General features: G+C 67.1%; 3 protein-coding genes across 3 annotated transcripts; 1 reads left to right on the top strand and 2 right to left on the bottom strand.

The window, feature by feature from the left end:
• Positions 1-2163: 2163 nt before the first annotated feature.
• On the bottom strand, positions 2164-5245 carry Mrps2 (mitochondrial ribosomal protein S2). Its single transcript, XM_048345829.1, has 4 exons — positions 5179-5245; positions 4440-4562; positions 4030-4159; positions 2164-3116 (listed from the first exon to the last, which is right to left on the bottom strand). Exons 1-4 carry the CDS (start codon positions 5219-5221, stop codon positions 2546-2548), a joined length of 867 nt encoding a protein of 288 aa, XP_048201786.1. The 5' UTR covers positions 5222-5245; the 3' UTR covers positions 2164-2545.
• A 1072-nt stretch (positions 5246-6317) lies between these two features.
• On the top strand, positions 6318-8798 carry Pierce1 (piercer of microtubule wall 1). The gene is made up of 3 exons (XM_048345841.1): positions 6318-6741; positions 7088-7166; positions 8555-8798. Exons 1-3 carry the CDS (start codon positions 6500-6502, stop codon positions 8741-8743), a joined length of 510 nt encoding a protein of 169 aa, XP_048201798.1. The 5' UTR covers positions 6318-6499; the 3' UTR covers positions 8744-8798.
• A 6826-nt stretch (positions 8799-15624) lies between these two features.
• On the bottom strand, positions 15625-18949 carry Ppp1r26 (protein phosphatase 1 regulatory subunit 26). The gene is given in 2 exon segments (XM_048348902.1): positions 15625-18897; positions 18899-18949. Coding segments are annotated over 2 exon segments (3291 nt in total). The 5' UTR covers positions 18917-18949.
• Between the last annotated feature and the right edge of the window lie 259 nt (positions 18950-19208).

Here is a 19208-nt window from a genome sequence, read left to right as displayed (position 1 = left end):
TTCTGATCCGCCAGATCAAGGAGGGGCAGCTGGCCGGGACCAGAGTGGCTGAACCAGCTTACATTCCCGCCAGCAATGAACTAGGGTTCCCTCCTGGCCACATCCCCTCCAACACTTGTCATTGTTGGTTTTCTTTTTCTTCTTTTGGCCAGCCCTGGGGCTTGGACTCAGGGCCTGAGCACTGTCCCTGGCTTCTTCTTGCTCAAGGCCAGCACTCTGCCACTTGAGCCACAGCGCCGCTTCTGGCCGTTTTCTATATATGTGGTGCTGGGGAATCGAACCCAGGGCTTCATGTATACAAGGCAAGCACTGTTGCCACTAGGCCATATTCCCAGCCCTGGTTTTCTTGATATAGGACATTCTTACTGGGGTGAGATGGAATCTCAATGTTGTTTTGATTTGCATTTCTTTCATGGCCAGTGATGTACAGCACTTTTTCATATGTCTCTTGGCCATTCTCAATTTCCTTTTCAGAGAAGTCTCTTTTTAGGTCTCTAGCCCACTTGTTGAGGGGGCTATTGGCTCTTTGAGGTTTTGTTTTGGAGGACTTTGATTTTTTTTAGTTCTGCATATATTTTGGATATGAGGCCTTTGTCCGTTGTATGGCTGATAAAGATCTTTTCCCAATCTGTGGCCTTTCTGTTTATCTTGCAAGCTATGTCCTTTGCCCTGCAGAAGCTCTGCAGTTTGATGCAGTCCCATTTGTCCAACCTTTCTGGAACCCATCTAAATATTGCAGAAGTAGGATAAGCAATCTGAACATTCATGCCATTAAAAAAAAAGATCTCAAAGCAATCCTGACTTAAAAGAGCAGTGCTGGAGACCTCACAACACCTGATTTCAAAATATACCACAGCGCTGGAGTAACAAACATAACAGACAGAAGAGACACGTGTCCTAATGGCTAGAGAGCCCAGAGAAAAGCCCTTGGAGCCTTGGCAAAGGTGGCCCAGATAGGCACTGGAGAAAGGACAGTCTTTTCCATGAATGATGCTCCCATCCTACCCTTCAGTACGAAACACCTCAAAATGTGCCAGCGACTTCCGTGGAAGATTGGAATGCTTGAAATCACAGACACAGGGGAGGAGCCCTACAGCCCAGACACAGGCCGTGGCTTCCTGAATAGAGTTCCCACAGCCCAGGAATAAGAACCAGAATTGATCACGAGATTAATTCAAACTTAAAGACCCTGCCCAGCATCTGAAACAATCAAGAGACTAAAGAGCCAGCTTACAGAACGCGAGAAAACTTCTGGATACAAAAAGAAATAGAAAAGGCTCAGAGGAACATGTCACCTAACCAACGGACGTGCAAATGACGTGGAGACTTCTCAAAAGAAGAAGTACCAACAATGAGTAAGTACATGAATGACAAAACGCTCAGCGTCTGTCCCGGCCAGAGACGTACAAAGCACAACTACGGTGGACTTCCATTTCACTTTTTGGTCAGAACAGCTATTATAAAACCAAACCACACCGAACCCCAGAGCCTACGGGGAGGAGACAGAGATGACAGAACTCCTCGCACACATCATTGGTGGGAGTGTCGGGGGGGCGGGGGGGGAGCCTTCCTTCTCCCCTCGTCTTCATGCCGGCCCCTCCGGGCAGGCACAGTCATTAGGTGAGCTGTACCCTCCCCTGTGGCTTCGTGGACCAGGGGAGGGCTGGAGCGGAGCAGCTGGGCAGACGCCAGCAGTTCCCGCCTGCCATCCTCCCGACCCTGCGCGGCTGGGTGCCGGGCATGGGTTCGAAGCTTAGTCGTCCGAGGCGATGGGAAGAGCGGGCAGGCTGCCTGGGGCCAGTGTTCTCGCCTCTAATCCAGGACCGAGGTGTGCTGACAGCCGGGGCAGAAAAACCCTCAAGACTCTATCTCCAGTGAACTAGCGAAAACATCCGAGGGAGCTGTGGTTCAAGCGGAAGAGCATCAGCCTTGAGCAAAAAACACTTAAAAAAGCCACGCGAGAAGGCGAAGTCCCGAGCTCCAGCCCCGGGGCTGGTGCACGCTCACACCGCACCCTGCGGGCGCTCAGGGCTCACACCCACCCGCCCCTGGCCTGTGTGGGCCACCTCCCCGGCCCCAATGAGGGAGAGCGAGAGGCACCGAGGGTGCTGTGCTAAGTGCTACCCCGTGAATGAAGAGCTCCCAGCCGCAGCCTTCCAAATGCAAGTTTTATTTCTGCTGGAGTTCCCCAATGCCCACCCGGCCGGGCACCTCCCAATGGTGTGTGCAGGGCAACACGCTGCACAGGACTGCAACCGGGCCGTCCGGGAAGCACCCCTTAGCGCAAGAAGGGAAACCGAGCGGCGCCCCTGACAGAGGTCCGGTGTCACGGCAGGAGCGGGGGCTTTTCTCGAGGAGAATCGCTTGTTCCTATAGAAGGTGCCGGGTTCAAGTCCGTAGCTACAGCGGGCAGCGCGGGGCTGCCCAGCCACCCCGTGAATGACACCAGTGCCATCACCACGACGGGCATCCAGGTGCCTCACGCCAGGAACTCCCTCCCTCGGGGCCAGGGGGAGGCGGGGGACCCCGGCCCGGGACAGGCCCGTCACGGGGAGCGGGGGACGCCCGCCCCGCCCTCCGTCGCCCTCAGGCCCTGCAGGCGGTACAGGGCCTCCATCTGCCCCCGCTTGTCCTTGGCCCGCCGGATGGCGGTCTGGAAGAGCCGGCAGAAGAGGTGCACGGCCGGGGGGGAGTCGTCGTTCCCGGGGACCGGGTAGGTGATGAGGCACGGGTTGCAGTTGGTGTCCACGACGCCCACGGTGGGGATGTTCATCTTGGCCGCGTCCCGGACGGCCGCGTGGGGCTCGAAGATGTTGTTGAGCGTGTGCAGGAAGATGATGAGGTCGGGCAGGCGGACCGCGGGCCCGAAGAGGAGCGGGGCGTTGGTCAGCAAGCCGCCCTTGAAGTAGCGGGCGTGGGCGTACTCGCCGCAGCCCCGGGCCGTGCTCTCGATCAGGTGCGTGAACTGCCGGTTCCGGCTCACGAACAGGATGATGCCCTTGCGGTAGGCCACGTGGGCCGTGAAGTTCAAGGCCGCCTGGAGGTGGGCGGCCGTCTGCTCCAGGTCGATGATGTCCTGGTCCAGGCGGCTCCCGAAGATGTACGGCTCCATAAACCTGCGGGCGACCCCGGCAGGCCCAGCGTGGTCAGGGCTCGGGGGTCAACTTCAGCGACCCGGTCTTTGCCCACGGCCCCCCACCTGCAACCCAGGTCTTCTGCAGGGACACTGCAGGCTGGGAACAAAGTTCACATCTCCCCCGTGAGGACTCGTCCTGGAGTGACCCACTGGGGCATGAGCCACGGAAGTGCTCTCCCCCTCCTCCCCCCCCCCCCCCCCCCGTTAGCCTAGGACATCCAAATAGGGGCCACACAAAGGTCTAGATGTTCAAACAGGGCAATCGCTGCACTCCTTGTACCCAGTGCCACTTGGCAGCATTTCTGACATCCTCTTGCAGGACCTTCTCCACTGGGGTGTCCAGATGGCGGACCTCCCAGCTCGGGAGCCCCCCCAGTGTCCCTTCAGGTTTCATCACCTCTGCAGCTATCACCGGCACCTGTGCTTGTTGCTAAGACCCCTGCCCACCTCGAATCCCCAGTCCACACTGCCCGGAGCTGAGCCACGGCTCTAGCTCTTCCGCCAAGGGGCATGGAGCCCCTTCCCCCCCCGGGAGTGCAAAGCCTCTGGGGTCTGCCACCTGTCCCCGCAGTCCTTCCCCCAAACAGCAACGGACACACGGCCAGCCGCGCTGTCTCTCCACAGCCTAGCACGTGCTACAAGATGGTTCTAGGTGCTGGTCTGTCTCCGAGCCTGTGAAAGAAGTCCTGACCGGCTGGCAGGTCCAGCCCGAGGCCGTCTCAAGCCGGTGGGCACGGGAGTCGACATTCTCCCTTCTGGGGCTCAGGGGCCCCAGCTGAAGGAGGTACTGTGTCCACACCCAGGTGGCAGAGGCCTGTTCTAACAGGCCACAGAGCAAGACAGGAGGGCTGGCTGGGCCTGGTCCCCCCCCTTCCCCCCGGGGGCCTGGGTACCTGTGCCGGCAGCCAGATTTGTGCCCCAGGTGCACCCGGGCATCGAAGAGGCTCTTCACGGAAAACAGCTCCTTGACGCGGAAGAAGTCGGAGTGGAGCAGGGGCTCCTCCAGGAGCTTGCGCTGGAGATCTAGGGCAGGCAGGAGAGGATGCGTGGGGGGCCCCCCACCCCCAGCCCGCCCCCCTCCCTGGGGGCGCTGACGGGGAGAGTGCCCCAGGGGCCCTAGGGAAACAGGTCGGGAGGACAGGGCCCCACGCGGTCCCGGGGTCTGCGGGCCCTCCGGCCACCAGGCCTGGCCTGGGAGGGGCGGGCAGGCCGGGCGGCGGCCCCTGTCCCCGCTGGGGTCCCCAGGCTGAGCCCCCATCCTCCTCCCGCCCAGCCCAGCCCTGCCCAGCCCGCCGATAGTTACCGCCGTCTCGGGGCTCGCTGGCCGCGGGGGCCGGGGCGCCTGCCAGCGCCCTGCAGCTCGGCCGCGTGGGGCGGGCGGCGGCCGCGTGGAGGAGGGCGGGCCGGCGCCGGCCGAGCGGGGCGCCTGCGGGGAGAGGGGAGGGAGCCGGTGCCCGGTCCGCCCGCGCCCGGGGCCCGGGGCCCGCGCCCCTCCGCTCCCGGCCCTCCCCACCCCCCCACCTCGGGCCCCCCCCGCTCCCCGCCTCCCCCCCGCGCCCCTCCGCTCCCGGCCCTCCCCACCCCCCCACCTCGGGCCCCCCCCGCTCCCGGCCCCCCGCGCCCCTCCGGCTCCCGGCCCTCCCCACCCCCCACCTCGGGCCCCCCCCCGCTCCCGGCCCCCCGCGCCCCTCCGGCTCCCGGCCCTCCCCACCCCCCCACCTCGGGCCCCCCCCCGCTCCCGGCCCCCCGCGCCCCTCCGCTCCCGGCCCTCCCCACCCCCCACCTCGGGCCCCCCCCGCTCCCGGCCCCCCGCGCCCCTCCGGCTCCCGGCCCTCCCCACCCCCCCACCTCGGGCCCCCCCCCCCCCGCTCCCGGCCCCCCGCGCCCCTCCGGCTCCCGGCCCTCCCCACCCCCCACCTCGGGCCCCCCCCCCGCTCCCGATCCCCGCCTCCCGCCCGCGTCCCTCCCGGGCCCCCCGCGCCCCTCCCGGGCCCCCGCGCCCGGTCCCCCCGCGCCCCTCCGCCCCCGGGCCCCGGCCTCACCCGCGCGGGGCAGCAGGGACAGCGCGACCCGGGAGGCCGCCATGACGGGCGCGGGCCTGGCGCGGGCCGGGCGCGGCCTCCTTGGTCCGCCGGCGGGCGGAGCGTCCCCGCCGCAGCGCCGCCCGCAGGCCCGGAGGACCCGCCGCGCCGCCCGGGGCCCGGGCGCCTGCTGGGCGTGCGTGCGTGCGTGCGTGCGTGCGTGCCTGCCGACCCGGGGCTTGAACCCGGGGCCCGGGCGCCTGCTGGGCGTGCGTGCGTGCGTGCGTGCGTGCCTGCCGACCCGGGGCTTGAACCCGGGGCCCGGGCGCCTGCTGGGCGTGCGTGCGTGCGTGCCGACCCGGGGCTTGAACCCGGGCCCGGGCGCCTGCTGGGCGTGCGTGCGTGCGTGCGTGCCGACCCGGGGCTTGAACCCGGGCCCGGGCGCCTGCTGGGCGTGCGTGCGTGCGTGCGTGCCGACCCGGGGCTTGAACCCGGGCCCGGGCGCCTGCTGGGCGTGCGTGCGTGCGTGCGTGCCGACCCGGGGCTTGAACCCGGGGCCCGGGCGCCTGCTGGGCGTGCGTGCGTGCGTGCGTGCGTGCGTGCCGACCCGGGGCTTGAACCCGGGGCCCGGGCGCCTGCTGGGCGTGCGTGCGTGCGTGCGTGCGTGCGTGCCGACCCGGGGCTTGAACCCGGGGCCCGGGCGCCTGCTGGGCGTGCGTGCGTGCGTGCCGACCCGGGGCTTGAACCCGGGGCCCGGGCTCTGCCCCGCAGCAGCGCTCTGCCACTCGAGCCGCAGCCTCGGACGGATGGAGACCGTCCTGGCCGGGCTGGCTTCGAACCGGGACCCTCACGCCCAGACCTCAGCTGGGGGTGGCGAGGTCCGTGGGGGGGAGGGGGAGAGGGGCCCCCCGGGGCGGGAGGGCCCCTGAGCTGGCCGGCTCCCGCGCCCTCGCCCCCCGCGCGTGTGCGGGAGCAGGCCGGGTCCGGGTGTCCCTCGTCCCAGAGCCGCTTCCGGCTGCAATGTGTGCGAAGACCTTCCAGAAAGACCCCGAGAGCCTGCAGGGCCGCCCCAGCGAGGCGCTTCTGCCCCAGTGCCCGGCCCCTCCCCCTCCCCGCCCCCCAGCCCTCCGCCACCCCTCCCCCCCCCCCCCCCCAGAGATCAAGGCCTGCCCATGCCGGCCAGGCTCGGCCCTGCACCTGCGCCTTTAAGGACCAGAACCTTCCAGGTCAGGTGACCCCGTCGCCTAGCAACAGGACGCTGTGCTTTTGCTGCACCCCAAGGCCAAGCTACGGACTCTTAGGGGGACTTTGGCTGTGGGGAGTTTTTCCTTTTAGAGACCAGATGTCGGGGGAACACCCCCAAGAGTGCAAGGAAATCCCCAAGTGTGCGGAACACCCCCCCACCTGCGAGACACCCCCCCGAGAGTGTAAGGTGAGCGCCCCCCGGTGCGAAGAACACCCCGAAGAATGCGCGAAGCCCGTGACACCCGGGGCCAAGGCCCCGGAGAAGACCAGCGACTACTACCACGTGAGCCAGCGCCTGCCAGTCAGGTTCAACCACCCCGCCTGCTTTCAGGGCTACAGGTGAGGAAGACGGGGTATCCAGGGCCCCCCCAGATCTGCACGGAGGAGAGGCTCACCTCCTCCAGCGGGAGGCAGTGGGGTGCTCAGACTGTCTGTGTCTCCCATGCCTCCTCCCCCCGGAGCCCCCAAGTTGACCACCAGCCAGTCCCCCAAGTGCCCCCCAAGGAGGGGCCGGTGGCCTCGGGGCGCAGGGCGGCGGGGCTGCGGGGACGAGCGTCCGTTCCGGCTGCACGGCCGGCCCGGCGCGGGGCGCTCCCGGGGGCCCGGCCAGCCAACGCCGCGGGCGAGGGGGCGGCCGGAGCCGGGCGGGACGGGCGCTCGGCAGGGCTGTGCTTCTCCTCTGCAGCAGCCGGGAGGCCGTCTCCGTGTACCGGACGAGCAACCAGACCTACGGGAGCAGAGCGCCCACTGTGCACGAGATGCCGGTGGGTGGGGCGCGCTGGACTTGGGGGTGGGGGGGAGGGGGCGGGGAGGCTGCTCTCGCCCGGGCCCGGGCTGTGCAAATGCGTGTCCAGGTCAAGCGTGTTCTAGAAAGAACTCTAACCTCCACCGTAACCAGCAACTAGCTGTGAGCAGAGGCGTGACGCGGGCGGTAGAGCGCCAGCCATGGACAGAACAGCCAAAGGGGACCCTGAGTTCAAGCCCCAGTGCACGCGCGCGTGCGTGCGCACACACACGCACACGCACGCACGCACACGCACGCACACGCACGCAGCCTCAAGACCGTCAGGCTGGTGGAGCGTGGGCCGAGGAGGTTTATTTTTTTTTTATTTATTTATTTTTTTTTTTTGCCAGTCCTGGGCCTTGGACTCAGGGCCTGAGCACTGTCCCTGGCTTCTTCCCGCTCAAGGCTAGCACTCTGCCACTTGAGCCACAGCGCCGCTTCTGGCCGTTTTCTGTATATGTGGTGCTGGGGAATCGAACCTAGGGCCTCGTGTATCCGAGGCAGGCACTCTTGCCACTAGGCCATATCCCCAGCCCCGAGGAGGTTTATTTTTGTGTTGTTGGACAGGGCTGAGATGACGTTAACCCACGGTGAGCTCTTAAAACCGCTGCCAGCGTGTGGGCGGGCAGCTCCCAAAGGTCCAGGCGTACACGCTTGGTCCCGGGGTGCACCGCGGGGCCCGGGGTGCCCTGGGGTCGGCAGGACCGGCGCGGGTGGGCCCCGGGGGAGGGTGGTCACTGTGGTATGCTTAGCAGGGGTTGTGGGAGCCCCGCCGGCCCCCCTTTCCTCTGCTGTGAGGCTCCTGGTGTGAGCAGTTTGCTCTCCCCTCCACCCCCACGTGGGGCCGCAGCCGGGGGCACTGCCCCATCTCAGGGTGGCAGCTCCCAAGCGCTTAAATCTTCTTTTCTCCTGGTAAGCGATGGGGGCGCAGGATCATCCTGTGTGACCATCACAGACCTGACTAAGGCACACCCTGACGTAGACGCAGCTCTGATCACACGGGAGAGAGACGGAAGTCCACAGAGGTCCAGAGAGATGAACGGGGAAGAGCAGACCCGGGGTGGGGTGAGGGGTCACTCCAGGCCTGACCCCCCCCCCCCCCCCCCCTGGTCAGTGCTCACAGTCACGGTCAGGGGTGAAAATGACACGCACAGTGACGCGGCGACTTCCGTGTCCTGGTGCACACGCGGAGGGTGACGTCCCAGACCTCACAGGCACATTGTCGCGGCTGTGCAAACCGGGCCGTGTTGTCCACCTGGCTTCTCTGCGTCCTAGGAAGGAGGAGGGCGCTTTCCCCTCACCGTCCCGTCTGCTTTCAGCGGAGCGTCGTGGTGTACCCCGCATCCTCGTGTTTCTTCTCTTTTCCAGAAAGAATATTACCCAACTTCAAACAAGTTTTCCAAACAGCAGGCAGCGTGTGGAATGTTCCAGAGCAATGCTTTCAACGTCTACCTGGAGAGGAGCGTCGTGACGGGTCCTGACAACTATATCACCCCCTGCGACCGGCTCAACTTCCACCCTAGTTACAATGCCAACAGGCCGTCCTTCTGTGACTGAGGGCCACTGCCCCCCGAAATCCCCCACGCCCGCCAGCCACTGCCTTCCCGAGGCCCCCCCACCGGCCGCCACCCCCCCCAGCCCCCCACTGCCGCCGGCCTCCCGAGGGCTCCCCCCCACCGGCCGCCACCCCCCCAGCCCCCCACTGCCACTGGCCTCCCGAGCAGCAGCGTTGCCCTTGTGCTAGATAAGTCTCCGAATTATAATGGTGCACACATCCCTTCTTCCTCTGAAGACACTGCTCTGTCTTTGGAAGAGAGAACTGTGCACATCGGGCTGTAAGAGCCGCTTTCTCTATTTTATAGTGAAGGTATATGTAGAAAAGATGCGAATGGCTTGGCTTTCCATTAAAGGCGTTGCCTCGGTGTGGGTTTTGAACTCGCCCGGTCTTTGTAACGGCGTGCCAGGGCTGCGGGTGTCCGGGACCCCAAGGTTAGTCTGGATTCAAGAGTCGCATGGGTAGCGCCACGAGCAGTGCCATCGCGGAGCCAGGATCGTTTCCTGGACGAGCTCCTCCGGAGAGCACGGGAGCCCTGCCGGGGCACGGAGCGGGCAAGGACTGGGGGGCGGGGAGGGCAGGAACCTGCGGGCAAACCGCCCGCCGCGGGGCAGAGGGAGGGCCCGGCGCCCCGGTCGCCCCACCTCCGCGCCCGCCAGGCCAGGCCCTGCTTCGCGTCTGAGATCAGGCGGGCTCCAGAGCGCTCCGAGTGACCGCAAGGATCCCCGTGATTGTCTCCACACAGCAGAGAAGGGGTAACTAGCACTTTTCGGTGGTGGGGGAATAACTGCGTAGGCGCGGTGTTATCTAAGACCCGGAATCAGGGTTGGCTTCGAGGTCTAGGAAGGCGGGGAGAGATTCTTACACACCCAGTGGGCTCCCAGCCCGCATGGTTCCCAGGGTCTCCCAGGCCCGCGTTTGGGGGGTGGGGGGAGTTGAACCTCAGCCCTGGTGATTTCTTCAGCCGTGACTAGTGATTATGAATGCAGAGACGGAAATCCTGGGCAACATTCTTTTTTTTTTTTTTTTTTTTTTGCCAGTCCTGGGGCTTGAACTCAGGGCCTGAGCACTGTCCCTGGCTTCTCTTTGCTCAAGGCTAGCACTCTGCCACTTGAGCCACAGCGCCACTTCTGGCCATTTTCTATATATGTGGTGCTGGGGAATTGAACCCAGGGCTTCATGAATAGGAGGCGAGCACTTTTGCCACTAGGCCATATCCCCAGCTGGGCAACATTCTTAATGTCCCACGAGGCACGCAGAACGGAACCGCTCCCTGGAGGAAATCAGTATGTCTAATAAAAGGGATACCCAGCAGAGCCTGACGCCCGCAATTGATGTCACGTCCTTCTCCCGAGCTAGGAAAGCAGCGATTCGCGTGACAGACAGAGGACGGGTTTCCTACGGCGCTTACAGCAAAACGCCACGGCAGCCCTTCTGCGCTTAGCCTCTCAGAATAAAGAAGCTTCCAGACCCAGGAGGAGGAGGAAGGCCTTCCTCCTGCGTGGCTCTGGGGAGCAGGTTGGCGGGGGGCCGGGGCTCCCGGGGGTGCCCTGCGGCGGGGCGGGGGCCGCCCACCCCTGGCACACCCGAGAGGGCCTCCGTGCGGGGCAGGGCTCTCGGCTCCAGGCTGGGGGCCGCGTTTGGCCTGGTCTGGGCCTGGCAGACAGCGGAGAAGGTGTGTGGCTGCTGGCCAGACACAGGCAGGGGTCCATGCCCGTCACTCTAGGCCGGACACGGGCAGGGGTCCATGCCCGTCACTCTAGGCCGGACACGGGCAGGGGTCCATGCCCGTCACTCTATGCCGGACACGGGCAGGGGTCCATGCCCGTCACTCTAGGCCGGACACGGGCAGGGGTCCATGCCCGTCACTCTAGGCCGGACACGGGCAGGGGTCCATGCCCGTCATTCTAGCCGCTCGGGAGACAGAGACCGGGAGCACTGTGGTTCCGGATCCTCAGAAAGTCAGTGGAACCCCGTCCCAGAGGACGAGGTAGATGCGGTAGCCCACGTCCTGTAGTCCTGGCTACACTCCTGGAGGTGTAGGTGGGGTTGCTGTTCTAGGTCAGCCCAGGCAAAAAACATGAGACCTGGTCTAAAAAATAAGGCAAACGGGCCCGGGGCATGGCTCAAGGGGTAGAGCTCTTGGTAAGGCCCTGCATTCAATCCTGACGATCGCTGGATAATAAATCGTAACAGTGATAATAGTCGTGGTGTAGGGAATCCTGAGGGTTGGAGTCTGTTTGAGCTGGAGGGCGGAACAGCGGCCGTGTCTAATAAAATGCTATTTCTGTAGCAGTTGCTGCTACTGCTCCTTAGACTCCAGACATTCTTCTACGCAGAAGTGTCCAGAAAGACAAACTCCCAATTCCTATAATATGTCTTACTGTGTTGCTACCGCGAGACTCGAGGCTGGGTTATTTATTAACAGGTAGACGGTGCTGTAGGGGCTGTCGGTTTGGGTGAGCTCAGGTCTTTTCCTCTTACCAAGCCACTAACGCCAGGGTGGGGCCCCACCTCGGGCCCCCAGGCAATCCTCGCCCCCTCCCAGAGCCCCCCTCCCAGTCAGTTACCTGGGAATTGGGGGACACAGGTCACCGCACAGGTCACGGGGCCTCTGAGGGAGGTGCAAGCCACGGTGACGCCCACCCCCCCCCCAGGCTTCGGCGACGGCGATTCCGGCTCTGGCTCGTTGAGTAGTTTACTGGAGATGCGTCTCAGGGGGACTTTTCTGCCCAAGGTTGGCTTCGGCCTTGGTCCTCCATCGCAGCCTCCTGAGTAGCTAGGATGACACCTGTGAGCCACCGGCGCCCCGCTAGCTGGAAGTTTCAAATGCTGAGAGGGAAGCAGACCTGTGGACGGAACTCGGCGTGGAAGGGCTCGTTTACTGCGTGCGACGGTAGCAGCGCACCAACAGTGCTGGAAGGACAGAACACGGTGGGCGAGGCCTTGCAAAATCGCCGCTCCAATCGGGAAAGGAAGGAGTGGAAAACAGCTTTCACCGCCTCAGAGAAGAGGAAGCACAACCATTCCCAAAGCCTTCTCCACGCTCCGTGAGCAGGTCTTTGCTCTGTTGGCCTTTGTATTCCCACTTGGAAGTTAGACGTTTATAACAATTTAACAAGTCTATAAAATGAAAAGTTTTATTTATTTTGCTTTGAAGTCGGGCATGGTGGCCTACGCCTGTAATTCCAGTCCTCAGGAGGGAGGCTGAAGGACTGGGAGTTTGAGACCAGCCTGAGCTATGTAGAGAGCCCCCCCCCCCCCAAACCAACGACTGGAGGTGCGGCTCAGTGGCACAGCGCCTGCCTAGAAACGCGCATAGCTCTGGGTTCCATTTCAGCACTGCCAAAAGAAAGAACAAAGTTGAGAAAAAAGTTTCACATGCTAATTACTTACTTAATGGCCGGGTTGTTTGGAAATCAGCCTCTTCTTACTCCAAAAGTACATTTTCATCTATAGCTCTGTAGTAATCCTTTTATATTCTTTCTCTCTCTCTCTCTCTCTCTCTCTCTCTTTCTCTCTCTCTCTCACTGGCTCGTACTGGGGTTTGAACTCAGTGCCTGGGAAATATCTCTGAGCTTTTTCTTACTTCACTTAAGGCTAGCACTTGAGCCACAGCTCCACTTCTGGCTTTTTGATGGTTTATTGGAGAATTGCGTCTTCAAGGACTATCATGCCTTTAGGTGGCTTTGAACTGCAATCCTCAGATCTCAGCCCCCTGAATAGCTGGGATTAGGGATGTGAATCACCACCGCTGGGCAGGACATGCCTTTTATATGAGCCGGTGAAGTGCCGTCATGTGATCATTCGCATCTTGAGCAATAAATAAAGGTGACTTCCTCCCTGAAAAGCCCACCTCCTCCCCCCCAACCCCCAGGATGGCTGACCCTCTTAAAAGTGGGTGTTTTTGCTGGATGCCAGTGGCTCATGTCTGTAATTCTAGCTATTCAGAAGATTGAGATCTGCAGGATCAAAGTTCAAAGCCAGACCAGGCAGAGATTTCCTATCCAAAAATAACCAGCAAGAGGGCTGGGGATATGGCCTAGTGGCAAGAGCGCCTGCCTCGGATACACGAGGCCCTAGGTTCGATTCCCCAGCACCACATATACAGAAAACGGCCAGAAGCGGCGCTGTGGCTCAAGTGGCAGAGTGCTAGCCTTGAGCGGGAAGAAGCCAGGGACAGTGCTCAGGCCCTGAGTCCAAGGCCCAGGACTGGCAAAAAAAAAAAAAAATAACAATAACCAGCAAGAAACAGGCTAGAGATGCCGCCTCAATGCCGTGTCTGCGAGTGAGAAAGCCAAGCAGCCAAAAGCCCAGGAGCTGGGTGCCCGCGGCTCACACCTGTGATTCGAGAGACTCAGGAGGCTGAGGGCTGAGGCTCTGAGATTTTTATCCCCGAGAAGCCATCGGCACGCCAGAGTGGAGCTGTGGCCCAAGTGGCGAAGCGCCATCCGTGAGTGATGAAGCTAAGGGACAGCACCCAGGCCCTCCCTGAGTTCAAGTCCCAATACTGGCGCGCGCAGCTGCAGTGCTCTGTGCATCAAGCGGAGGGACGCCGGTTCCTCCTCAAGGAGAAGCGTGCTCTTGGGGCAGGACGGAGCCTCAGGTCTTCACGTGGGCGGACGTGCAAGGAGCTTGGTTCGGTGGCAGAGCTGACAGCCGCCTCCGTGTCGGGCGCGCGCACACTTACTTGCTGCCCCAGGGCTGCCACCTCCTCCGTGGCCTGCCGCCCCCCCAGGGGCCGGGCGGGCAGGGCGGGCACAGGGAACCACTGGCCGTGCCCTCCAGGGGGCGCCAGGGACTGGGGGGCAGAGACGGCGGCTCCAGCCCCAGCCCCCGGATGCCCCGCAGCAGGGTCTCTGTGACTGTGCACGCGGAGGCCCCGGTCACCCGGCCCTAACGGGGACCCGGTCACCGCTGGAAGCCGCGGGCGGCGGCGGCGGGGCGGCCCTACCACCCCGAGCTCAGAGGCAGCAGGAGGCCCCCGACACCCACACCAGGATGCCCCAAAGCGGACCCTGCTCAGGCCGCCCACGGGACCCCCGATCGCGGTGTCAAAGCCACTCCCCAAGGAGACAAGTCCCGCCTGGGGCATCGGTGAGCAGCGCGGTGGGGGAGCACCCCGGCCTGGCCCTGACAAGACTGAACTCGGGACCGGAACGTTCCAGGGGGAATGTGGCTTCACAGGTGCCCCAGAGACTGGACAGCAGCCCGTCCTGCCTGTTTCTGAGTAAAGGGAGGGCCGTGGCCTGAGTCACCGGAGCAGATGGCGGTGCCTTCCGGATGGACGCTGGCTGCGCTGGCCGGTGGCGGGGTCCCCCTCGCGCTGCTGCGGGGCTCGGGGCTGCGCCGGCCGGTGGCGGGGTCCCCCTCGCGCTGCTGCGGGGCTCGGGGCTGCGCCGGCCGGTGGCGGGGTCCCCCTCGCGCTGCTGCGGGGCTCGGGGCTGCGCCGGCCGGTGGCGGGGTCCCCCTCGCGCTGCTGCGGGGCTCGGGGCTGCGCCGGCCGGTGGCGGGGTCCCCCTCGCGCTGCTGCGGGGCTCGGGGCTGCGCCGGCCGGTGGCGGGGTCCCCCTCGCGCTGCTGCGGGGCTCGGGGCTGCGCCGGCCGGTGGCGGGGTCCCCCTCGCGCTGCTGCGGGGCTCGGGGCTGCGCTGGCCGGTGGCAGGGTCCCTCTCGGGCTGCTGCGGGGGCTGGGTGTGCGGTGTTCGGGTGGCGCACCCCCCCCAGCCCCGGGGGTGGGTCCCCACCCCACGGGCCACAGTCTCCTTGTGAACTCCCAGAACACACCGCATACTCTCTCTGTTGGTGATGCTCCATTTATTTGTTATTTGTTTTTTTAAAAAACAACCAAACCAAGCCAGAACAGTTTTTACGCACAACGCAAGGTGGTTCCTGTGTTCAGGATTAGAAGCGCTCCGTCTTTTTGGGCGTGGATGGGACGGGGTGTGCGGCGCTGCCTCAGAAGCCCCTGGCCCAGCGCGCCTGCCACGCCCCGGCCCTCCCTCGGCGGGGGGGGGGGGGGGGGGCAAGACGGGGAGGCAGCTCCGCCTCTGGGTGCACAAGCAAATCCCTCTTAAGAAGAGTGCAAGGCGGGGGGGGGGGGCTCACTACCACAAGCGGCCTAGGTGTCTGTGGAGCAAACCTCACACGCGCTTTGGGGCACCCCCGAGGGGCGGGCGGGCGGGCGCCACGACCAAGGACGGAGGTCAGCGGGTCTCCTGGATGAAGAGGTTTATTTGGATGGTCCGGTTCTCTAGACACTGGGCGGCGCTGGGCGGTGGGCTCAGGGCAGCTCAGCCCTCGCTTGGTGGGGTGGTGGGGGGAGGGGGGGACAGGACGGGGCGGGGGCAGGGCAGGGCGGGACGGCCGGTCGGGGGGGACGGTTGTGCTTTGAAGTATTTCCTCATCTCGGGCGGTGGCGGCAGCCTTCCCGGGCCCCGGGGCCCCGGGGTTCTTTGTTCAGTGTCCCAGCGCGTGGGCTCGGCGCGGGGTCCCCCTCCCTGGGCCCCAGTGTGTGTGCGGGGCGGCGCTGGCCCGCGTCTCTGACGGTCGCTGGGACACAGAGCGCCGGCGCGGGCCGCCCTGCCACGCCTGTGCTGACCGCGGGGGGCCGCAGTTAGGGGCGCCCTACAAAAGGCGCCACGGTATAGACCAAAATATATATATATATATAATATGTGTATGTACATACATATGTTACAGCGCTTGAAATAATTTACAAAAAGCTACAAAAACCATCTTTGCACATCTGTTAAATAGAAGCATCGCGTGGCCTCGGGACGCGCGGGGCTGCGTGGGAGGGACCCGCGGGTTCTCGCGCTTCGGCCGCCGGCCGGCTCCCCGCCTGGGCGCGGGCACACGCGTGTGCACGCGCGCCTGAGCCCGTCACAACTGGAGGGCTTTGCCCTTGACGGCCGCGGGGCCGCCGGCGTCCTCCGCCGAGGTGTCGCTGCCGTCGCTGCCGTCGCTGCCCGGGGCCTCGGGGTCCGCCGGGTCCCCGTCGCCCGCCCGGCGGCGGAACCTCAGGTCCAAGATGCCGCCGTCCTCGGAGCCCGGGCCTCTGCGGCGCGGGCCCGGCTCCCCCCGGGCTCTCCCGCCGGGCCGGGGCCCGCCGTCCCTCGCCAGCAGGTGTGGGCTCCCAAACACGGGGCCGTGGCTGGCCGGGCCCTCTCGGAAGGCGGGGAAGGTGGGGGGCCCGAACAGGCCGGCCGGCCGGCCCCCCCACGGCGTGCTCTTCCCGAAGTGGAACAGCTGCGGCGAGAGCCGGGGCGGGAAGCTGGAGAAGGGCAGGCTTCTCCGGGGGCCCGGGGGGCGGCTGCCCGGGCCCCCGGCGGGCCCCTCCGTCCCCTTCCCCCGCCAGCCCCCGGGGCCCCCCGGCCACGGGGAGCCCCGGCCTTCCGCGCTCGGCACCCAGGGGCCGGAGAGCCTGCTCTGGTGGGCACAGTCGCTCCAGGGGAGGGGCGGGTCAGCCTGGGGGCCTGGCCCCGGGCCCAGCGGCACCCCGCTGCCGTAGTCCAGGCGGAAGGCCCCCGCGGCGCCCGCGGCCTCGGCGGGCGTTCCGACGCAGCCCGACGGCCGGGCGCAGGGGCTCTCGGCAGCGGCGGGCGTGGCCCCCCGCGGGCTCTGGTCTCGGGGTGCACAGGCGTTCCTCCGGCCGCCGGCGGGGGCCGTCTTGGCGGAGGCGTTCCCGCCGCCGCTGCTCCCGCCCCGGGCGCCCTCCGCCCCGGCCCGCTCAGCGCCCCAGCCCCCCTCGCTCGGAGGAGGGCCCCCCCTGGCTCTCTGGCTCCGGGTTCGAATTCCGGGCTGCGGCGCCGGCTCTTTCCTGCACGGCGCCTCTGGCCCGGCGGGGCCCCCGGCCCGGCCCCCCACCGGCCCCCCGGAACCGCCCACGCACTCCCTGGCCTTTTCTGCCAGAAACTTCCTGATTTCCAGCTCGATGCTGTCGTCGCTGTCCACCGAGCTGTCCTCAGACAGGGGGCCGGGGCCGGGGGCTGAGGGAGGGGGGCGGCCGGCTCCCGTGTCCCAGGAAGGCGCCGCCCCCCGGGGCGTCCTCCTCCTCGCCCCGAAAGCCGGGGCCGCGGCCCGGCCCCCCGAGCCGCCGGCCTCGGTCCTCTCTGCGGGGCCGCTGAGGCTGCGCGGGGTCCGTGGCCCCAGCCCCGCCCCGCCGCAGCCCCGGGGCCTGGACAGGCAGCTCCGCAGCACCCGCGGGCCCCGGCCGGCCCAGCCCCCCGGGAGCCCGCAGAGCTTCTCCACGAACCGCGTCTCCGTGGTGCTGAACCTGACCTTCTTCTTGCCCGCGGCCTGCGGGTCCCTGTCCTTCCTCCGGGGCTTCTGCTTGGATCTCAGCAAGTCCTTGATGGCCGTGTCCAGGTCCTCGTCACTGTCCAGGGAGCTACTCTTGTCCTCGGGGCTCTGTTTCCCTCCGACACGGCCGCCCTCGTCTGCCTGCCCGAGGCCCCCGGAGCCCGGAGCCCCGCGCGGGTCACGGGGCCCGGCGGTCCCGGAAGGGGCGGGCTGGCTCTGGGCCTCGCCCTGCCGGGCCGGGGCCTGGCCGGCTTTGGCCTGGCGGGCCGGGTCCTGCCCGTCGCAGGGAGGCCGGGCCGCCGTCGGGCCGTGGCTGCCGTCCTGGGCGCCCTCTCTCGGGTCCCTGGCTTTCTTGGGCGTGGCCGGCCTGGGGGCGCTGCCACCTCCCCCTCTCCGCTTTCTTTTGCAGCCCAGAGGCCGCTCGGGTGGTTTGGGGAGAAGGGTGTCGGGGGGGTCAGCCTGGGCGCCGGGCGCGGGGGGCGGCGGCGGGCGGGGGGCGGGCTGCGGGCGCCCCGCCCGGGCCTTGAGGGCCAGGAACGTCCGGATCTCCTGCTCGATGCTGTCGTCGCTGTCCACCGCGCTGCTGTCGCCCCCGGGGCGGGACGGGGGGGCCGGGGCGCGGAGGGGCGGGCCCCTGGGGGGGAGGACGGCCTTGGAGATGTCCAGGATGGCTTCCGCGCACATCAGCTCGGCGGACGCCTCCGCTCGGCGGGAGGCCTGCTCCGCGGGCTCGCCGGCGGGGGGCGCAGGGGCCGCGGGGGCCTGGGCGTCCCTCGGGAGCTTGGCGGGGGGGTCGGGGGCCCTGGGGGCGGCCGGCTTCTTCTTGCTGGGGGCTCTCCGGCGGGCCTCCGGCCCCGGGCTCTGCGGCGGCGGCGGCGGGGTGGCCCCCTTCTCCCCGCCGAGCTGGGCCCGGGGCGGTGGCTCCCCGCCGGCCCCCTTCCTGGTCTTCTCTCGCTGGTACAGCCGGATGGCCTCCTCGATGCCGTCATCGCTGCTGGAGTCGGAGGCCTCGGGCGGCAGGGCGGCGCTCCGGAGCCGCCGGCCCCTGGGGGCGCCGGCGCCCCTCCTCGGCCGGCCCCGGGGCGGCTGGGGGGCGGCGGGCCGCGCGCGGCGGGGGCTCGGGGGCTCCGCGGCCTCGGGCTGGGCGTTGGCCTTCGCCAGCCTGGGAGGCCTCCGGAACACGAACTCCTTGCGGGCTGCGGCCGGGCCCTGCCGGGGCCCCGGGCCGTCGAGTCCGGCCGCCGTGGGGCGCCCGCCGGGGTCCGCGCGCGCCTCGGGGGGCCCGGCGCCCTTCCGGGTCTCGTGCCGTCTCTTCTCGTGCAGGAACTGCTCGATTTCCGCCCGGATGCTCTGCTCGAAGGAGTCCTCGCTGCTCGCGCTGCCCGGGGAGCCGCCGGGGGCGCCGGCCGGGCCGGGCGCCGGCGTGGGGGGGCCGAGGACGGGCGGGGTGGGGCGGGGCGGGGGCTCCGGGGGGCCGGGCCGGGGGCCCCCGCTCTTCGCCCTCAGGTACTCCTGGATGGCCTCCTCGATGCCCCTGTCCACGGAGTCGTCGCTGTCGGAGTCCGGCGCCGGGGGGGCGAGGCCGGGGTCCCCGTCGGCGGCCCGGCCGCAGGTGGCGAACACGGGCCGCCCCCGGTGCCCGGCCGCGGGCCGGCCCCGCTGCGCCCTCGCGCGCCCGTGGCTGGCGCCCCCCGCCGCCTCCTCGCGCTGCAGGGAGCTGATGATCATCTGCACGCTGGCGCGCACGGAGGCGCGGGCGGCGGCCCCCCGAGACTCCGAGAAGAGGCCGGGGACCCGGAAGCTTCCGGGCGGGCCCGAGGGCCCCCACCGAGACCGGAGCGGGGCCACCGGGGGGGGCGTTCATGAGGAACATCCTAGCAGAGCGGCCGGGCAGGCAGGCACCCCCCGCTCGCTCCTCCCGCCCCGTTCACATCCCGGGGGGAAAGGAGGCGCCCGGGGAACCCGCCGGGCGAGGGCGCCGGGCCGCGGGCCGCCACGGGCGGCCCGCCGGGCCTCCTGCCCTGTGGCCCGCGGGCGGGGGCTCCGTGGGCAGATGGCGCATGGTTCCCGTTGTGCTTCAGCGTCCCCCTCCCTCGGGGGACTCGGAACGACGGCGCTCCCCGACCCGGGCACCCGGAGGGCGCGGGGCCACGGCCCCGGCGCCG

This window comes from Perognathus longimembris, chromosome 1, assembly GCF_023159225.1.
Source record: "Perognathus longimembris pacificus isolate PPM17 chromosome 1, ASM2315922v1, whole genome shotgun sequence".
NCBI lineage: Eukaryota > Metazoa > Chordata > Mammalia > Rodentia > Heteromyidae > Perognathus > Perognathus longimembris.
The sequence above is the reverse complement of the archived record's forward strand: the minus strand, read 5'-3'. Positions and strand labels throughout refer to the sequence as shown.